The 7728-nt window shown below is 38.5% G+C and overlaps 1 protein-coding gene across 1 annotated transcript in view; it reads right to left on the minus strand.

Annotated features, from left to right (window-relative positions):
* The window catches only part of CD48 (CD48 molecule), a 12982-nt gene extending 11918 nt beyond the window's left edge, over window positions 1-1064 (minus strand). Inside the window, exon 1 of the mRNA XM_006895537.1 lies at window positions 773-1064. Within this exon, the coding sequence (XP_006895599.1) occupies window positions 773-1064 (292 nt within the window). The remainder of the gene's footprint in view (window positions 1-772) is intronic.
* Between the last annotated feature and the right edge of the window lie 6664 nt (window positions 1065-7728).

Here is a 7728-nt window from a genome sequence, read left to right on the forward strand (position 1 = left end):
ACCCCCCCACCCCCAAATATAATCCACTCTGATCTTAGAGTTTTATGAGCTTACCCAGAAATGAGACCACTGTTAAAGTACCACAAAGTATAAATGAACGTTTTAATGCCACACTCTCTGCTGAATGAATCAGTATTTGAGCTCTATGATGAGACAGAAAATTAAAGCATGTTGTTTGCCGGGACACTGTGGCTTTATATTGATTGATGTGTAACAAGTTGATTTGGAACACTGGAATTTTATCCCCCCCCCCTTTTCTTTTGTAAAGGCAATTAACCAGACCCAGGAAGGTTCCTTCAAATCATATAAAATTTTGGTTTTTTAAATATTGTGGCTCTTTTCATAATTTTGTCTTGTTCTTCCAATTGGCATATAAAATTTTCAGAGCTCTTGTATTTGAAAGGCTAGTAGAGCCCAGATTTTTATAGTGTCTTGTTTTCACTTGTTTTGTTTTTCAGGTTTTTGGTTTTTCTTTTTAACTAAAGCTCTATAAAGAATGTGGATTAAACAGAATACATTTCTAAATTTTAAAAAAGATGCACTCAAAACTGCTTTGGAGATGGAAGAAATGAAGTAAATAGGAATTAATATCTATTCTTTGTCTCTAAACATTAGTCTCTTTGGCTTCAGAGGATGTTTTAACTCTCATGGACTTAGGCTCTTTGAGAAATAAATTGAGTCTGTCTAAAGGTTTTACTCTCCTCCTCATGGAGAGTATACCCAGTGGTCATTTGGGGCCCTCAGGAGGGGTTCTTTGACTCCACTTACTCACCATGTACCAGCAATCGGATAAAATAGCTCCACTCGCTTCCATTTTGCCTCACAGCTTTCAGGTAATAGGTATTGCTGTCCTTTGCTGTGACATTACAGATGGTCAGTATGCCATTGCTTTCAAGGGGGTACTTTTTCTCATTGATGTTTTTGAAGTATTCAGGTTTTTCCTTTGAGTTCAAATCCCATTCTACAATCTTCTGATTGCCATAACCCCAGGTGAGTTCTTTGTATTTTTTAAGTTCAAACGTAGGAATGTTCAGATGTACATTGCTGCCGGAAAGAGCATTCATCTCATGTGACGAAAGAGCTGTAAATCAGAGCAGAATTACAAAGTTAGAGAAAAGTGACAAACTTTAGAGAAAACAGTCAGGGTGAGAGGTGGAGGTTTTGTTGACTTTTCTTTCTAAAACTTGAAATATACTGGGATTGATTTTTCAATTTCATTTAAAGCTATTTTTATTCCTATTGATATTTTCAGATTTTGTTCTTTTTTTATGAGACTATTTAAAATTGCGCATGTTTCTGGTTTTTAAAAAAGCCATAAAAACAAAATAAACATACAAAACCCCTGGTTTGATTATGGCAAACAAAAGGGGGAATATTATCTCCAGAAGATTCAAGATGAAAGGAAGATTGCTGCTGCTTGTGAAGGAAAGAAAATGCACAATATAAATTATAGATAAAGGATAGTAGAAAGAGACTAAAGACAGAAGAAAGAAGTAAAGTTAACTATTTCACTGGTTTGGGGAGTTCTGGTGGCCTAGTGATAAGAAGCTGCGCTCCAATGCCAAAGTCATATAATTCAAATCCAGCAACAGTTCCATAGGATAGGCAATCTCCTCCTGTGTGATTAATTGCCTCTGAAAACCCACTGAACAGTCAGCTATGTGTCAGTTCTGACTTGATGGCACAAAACAACATACACTGTCACACAAATCTTTTTCTTTTATATGTATACATTTATATGTCCACTTCCTAAGCCACATGCCTATGGAAACGCTATAAACTTAGAGAAATGATGATAGCTAAGGAAAAGTATTAGGTCTTTTGTTCATAGAGTTGCTATGAGTTGTACTCAACTCTACAGCATCAACAATAACTTAAACACACACAGAGTCTTCACAATTATATGCCATACACCAGAGAGCTGGACAATGACTAAGGGTAATAGAAGGAGGATTGACACTATTGAGTTGTGGTTGGTGCTGGAGAAGAGTGTTTTACAGTCCGTGGGCTGCAAAGAGAACAAACAAGCTTGTCCTGGAGAGGATGCAACCAAATGCTCCTTAGAGGCAAGGATTTTGAAGCTCTGTCTCATATACTTCAGGCATGTTGCCAGGAAGGACCAGTCCTTGGAGAAGGACATCATGCATGGAAGGGTGGAAGGACAGTGCAAGAAGAAAAGACCCTGGATGAGATGGATTTGACATAGTGACTGAGATGATGGGATTAGGTGTGTGGGAGACAGTGAAAGTGGCTCAGAATAGGACAAGGATCAGACATATTGTGCATATAATGGCACATAACAACAATAACATGTATATTGTTACTGTCATTTGCTGTCAAGTTGGAATTAACTCAAAGCTGGCCCTCCAGCAAATTTTCAGAAGCAGAAAATTGAAGGGAGGAGATTGCACATCTTTCTCCCATGGAGCAACTAGTGGATTTAACTGCCGTGTTTTGGGGGGTTGGTAGCACAACTCCTTATCACTAAGCCACCAGAACTTCATCTATTACTGTTCTGTGCACCCAAGTCACCTACAACCCTATGTACAGCAGCTCTAAACTCTGCCCTGTCCTGAGCCAGTCTCACTAATTGTGACACACCAACTTCCATTGCCCCAGTTACTATATTAATCCATCTCATCTGGGGTCGACCTCTACTGCATTGTCTCTCCACCCTTCCAAGCATGCTGTCCTTGTACAAGGATAGGTCTCTCTTGGCCATGTGCCCAAAGTATGTGGGACAGAGCTTCAAAATCCAAGCTTCCAAAGAGAAACTTGGTTTCACTCTCTCCAATTCAGACCTATTTGTTTTCTTTGTGGTCCATGGTATGTTCAATACTCTTCTCCAGCACAATAATTTGAAAGCATCAATTCTTCTGTCATCCTTAGTTATTGTCCAGCTCTCTAATGTATAGCAAGGAATTGCAAAGACCATGGCCTGTATTATGCACACCTTATTCTGTAGACTGACATGGTTGCTTTTCAGCTCTCTGGAGAGGTCCAGAACAGTAGATTTCCCCAATGCAATTGTCTTTTGATTTCTCAACTGCTGATGTTAAGAATGTTTGTTTACTGTGGATCCAAGCAAGCTGTTAATTGTTAACAACCTCAGTCTCTTCTCTGTCTATTGTGATGCAGCAGCGAGGATCTTTGTCTTCTTGATGTTGAGCTTCAATCCATATTGAAGATGAAAATCCTTGACCTTCCATCACAGGACTCAGGGTAGTCATGAAAAGTTTTTTTATCTAATGTTCTGCTTTCTTGAGTGGGAAATTTTCCTGAATCATTAATGCTTAACTTATTCCTATTATCATTTGCTATAACTTTCTCATTTCTATATACTGGAAATACTATCATTTTCATAATTGAATCATTCACTTCTCTTTCTGTTCTATTTTCACAATTTCCCTCAGCCCATACAGAAAGTTCGCATATGATGAGTAAAATTCCTGATAATACAAACATTACAAAAGTCATTAAGGCCACCTAACATAGGAGGGCTTCACAGGAAGTTCCTCTAGACATTCCCCTTGGGGCCTTGCCACACCAAGGTTCACTCATCGCAGTCTTGCACATCGGTGAGCTGTCAGAGTTACATTCCTGCTCTGTTCACTGTTCCAAGAAGCTGCATGGCCACCTCCATCTACCCATTCAATATTTATTGAGCATTTACTATGTACCAGATACATATGCAGATACACTTGGGCATTCATTTCCACAGTGCTTCTAATTGATCAGTTTTGTATTTTATCAACCTTTTGATGCAATCAATTCAATAGAAACAACATCTTTGAACAATCAGTATGTCTTTGGCATTATATAAGGCTCTGGTATTGACAATAAGTAATACAGACACAGTTCCACTACTCTACTAGGACAGCCTCTTTGGAACTTTAAAACTACCAAGCTCATATCCCAGACATGTCCTCATTCTATTACTTATTTCCATGTTGTGTGGTAGTCCCACCCGTGCTGGTGAATGCCAGAACCACCAACATCACAGAGGAGTCTCGTAGGAGGTCAGAGGTGGGTGGAGGCCTGAGCCTCAAACAGGATGTGGCTAGGGGCAAGGAGAGGAAACTGAGCTGGATGCTAACAGAGCAGGGTGTGCATGGAAACAAGACACATGTGCTGAATGGGGCTGTCTTTTGGGGAAAATGCTTATCTGTCAACTATCATTCTAGAGTCGAGCATTGACATTTAGACAGACTAGGGAGAAGCATGGGCCACTCACTCATGAAATTATAAGTCTCTGAAAACTCTATGTACAATGGAGCACACTTAGAGTAGACCAGCAGTTATGGCACTGGAGTCAGATCCTTCTTACTAAGAAACAGACACTACTGATTGGAATGTGGAATGTGAGAAGTATGAGTGTAGGAAAATTGGTGATTTTTAAGGACGAAATGGAATAGATGAATGTTGACATAGACAACATTGGCAAAATGAAACAAGTTGGTATGGACGTTTTCAATCAGATAATCATATGGAAATGAAAAGGTGAGGAAAAATGGGTTCCACATTTATAATTAAAAAGATCATTTCTAGCTACATCTTGAAACACAATGTTGTGAGTGACAGGATACTACCCATATGCATATAAGGAAGGCCTGTTAATACCACTATCATTCAAATTCATGCACCAACAACCAGCGCCAAAAAGGAGAATAATAGATGGCCTAAATCAAGGTTTTTCAACCTCTGTCCTATTGACAATGTAAGCCAAATAAATCTTTGTTATAAAAGCTTTCTACACACTATAGAATGTTTAGGAGCATCCCTGGCTTCTACCTACTGGATTCCAGCAACATCTCTCTAGTGAGATGTCCAATATGTCCCAGATATTGTCAAGTGTCCCCAGGGGGGATCTCACCCACTTCATTTGAAAACCAGTGGGCTAGGTAACTGGAAAATTATCCAGCAGTCTCAGGCATATTATCTGTACAATAGCACAAACTGTAATTAGCCAAGCCATCTTTTTGTTTCTCATTAGAAGACAAAGGTAAAAGAGCTGCAATAGTGATGGATTCTATGAGTGAAATATTGAACAATATTGGAAGCAACAGAAGAAGATGGAAAGAATATTCATTGTACCAAAAAGAGTTGGCCAATGTTCAATCATTTCAGGAGGTAGCATATCACAAGAAACCAATAGAATTGGAGGGAGGATTACAGGCTGCACTGAAGGCATTAGTAAAAACTAAGTTTACAGGAATTGATGAATACCAACTTAGGTATTTAAATAAGCTGAAGAATCACTGTAGGTATTAATTTGTTTATGCCAAGAAATCTAGAAGACAGCTACCTGACCAGTACATTGAAACAGCTACCTGATTAACAAACTGGCACAAAATTTGCCAATTTAAAAGAACAGTGAGTTAGCAGAAGGCAGAAATTGAATAATAGTATCACTAACATCTTGTTGTTGTTGTTAAGTGCTGTCAAGTTGTAGACGACTCATAGAGACCCTATGAATGAAAGACCTGAACACATGTATAACGTGGTCATTTCTCCATGTTCATAGAGTTTCTGGAAGCATCACTCCTGCTTCCAACGTTGTTTTAAACTGGAAGCTCCACCAGACACTGTCCACCATGGATAACCATTATCACACTTGACACATTAATGTCATAGTGTTTAGCATCTGCAGATTAAAATCACCTACCTTTGGCTTGGTAGCATAACTTTCTATCCACTAGGCCAACATCTCTCTCTGTATTGTCGTTGTTATTGTTGTTGTTAAGTGACATTGAGTCGTAGAAGACTCATAGTGACCCTATGAATGAAACTTGTATAACACTTGCATAACTTTGGTTGTCTCTCCATGTTCATAGTTTCCAGAGGCAAGCCATTTCAGAAGTGGATGCCACTCCTGCTTCAACCTTGTTTTAACTGGGAAGCTCCACCAAACACTGTCCACCATAGGTAAATATTATCGCATTTGGCACATCAGTGTCACAGCATCACAACAACCACGAGTTACCTCTGTACAGCAATGCACAGACCACTTAGAAGAATGCTATACCACTTAGAAGAATGTTTGACAAAAAACAATTTAAACCAGGCCCAAGGGCTGCTGGACTAAATAGGAGGCTGAATAATATTAATTCACTCCCCTTAGCAAATCAGCATTCCACCCTAATGCTCACCAGTCCCAGCCAACAAGCTTCTGTAAAGCTGGGCTCCTGCAGATGATTTTCAAACTGGATTCCAGCCCATACTGCTGACCAAAAGGGTTTTTATATAGAAGGCCAAATCACATGATCTCACTCCTCCCACTAACATCATATACAAGCAAAATTTTGCTAAAGATAATTGAAAAATAATTGAACAGTGTATCAACAGGGAGGAGTCAGAAATTTAAGTCTGATTTACAGCAGAAGGAAGAATGAAGGATAACATTGCTAATGTCAGATGTGTCTTGGCTGAAAGCAAACCAAAAAGATATTTTCCTGTGTTATATCGATTATTCATGGGTATTTACCTACATGATCCTAACAAATTATGAAAAATATTGAGAAGTACTGTGTTCATGCAGAAACTCTACATTGACCAAGGAACAGTCATTTGAAAAGAACAAAGGTATACAGCATGATTTAAAATCAGGAAAAATGTGCCTACAACGTAAATAAATATGATGTTTTCTGGGCAGTAGAAGAATGAGAAAGGAAACTCTGATGGCCCAGTGGATAAGAAGTTTCACTGTCAACCCAAAGGCACCTGGTTCAAATCCACCAGTTGCTTGCTCAGAGAAAAATAGATAATCTCTTCCCATGTGATTCATAGTCTCTTAAAACCCACTGAAGGGTCAGTTGTGAACTGGTCTTTATAGTATATAACAACAACAGTTGGATGAGAATGGTTTGGAAAAAAAAAAAACAACTAAAGAGGACAGCAAAGATGATTGTTAGAAATGTTACTATATGGAAACTCAATTCATTTTAAGTTCTTTTAAAAGATTCCAAGCAGAAATCTGTACTATTAATTTTGAACAGCAGATGGTTTTTATTATGACATTCCATTCAAACTAGGTTAATGGAGCTCTATCTTATGACTGAGTCCTGAGTAAATTATAAAAGATGAATAATGTGAAAGAAGAATAAACAGATATCTACTGGATGAAGTGCAGCAGGAAGGTTTCTTCGATGTAGGAATAGCAAGACTTTTCAGGAAAGACTTACCCTGGGATGTGGGAAGTCAAATATCAAATTTAATATTAATAATAACCAAATGCTATATCAGGATATGAGGGAGGCATAATACAAACTGGAGTTCACCCTGAGGCATGAAGGCATTTCTTAAGAGTCAACATTGTTTTTAGTTTGTATTTACTGAATCCCTTCCTCTTCAGATAAGCATAAGGTAAACAATAGAGAAGAACTCTGCCTTATCTGCAAAAGACTTCCTTATGATCCTTTCTTTTTGTTCTTTACTCCCTTGTGATTAACCTTTGTTTACCTTCATGATGATTTTCACTAAATACACAGAGAGGCCTAGCTTGGGTGCTTCAGTCATCAGGAATGCTGGCCCCCTGTCTTGACTCTCTTATCTCATTCTTGGTTGTCTGTCTCATTATTAATAATTACTTTATCCTCGTCTGCAATACCTGGAGATAGACAGCATGGCTTGTTAAGTAAAGGGTGAACCAAAAAGAAGATCCAAAACAAGATGGATTGATCTGGTGGCTACAATGATAGGATCAAACAAACACAACAATAATTGTGAGGA

The sequence above is a fragment of the Elephantulus edwardii genome, unplaced genomic scaffold (genome assembly GCF_000299155.1).
Source record: "Elephantulus edwardii isolate Elephantulus edwardi_28Jun2011 unplaced genomic scaffold, EleEdw1.0 scaffold00168, whole genome shotgun sequence".
NCBI classification, from domain to species: domain Eukaryota; kingdom Metazoa; phylum Chordata; class Mammalia; order Macroscelidea; family Macroscelididae; genus Elephantulus; species Elephantulus edwardii.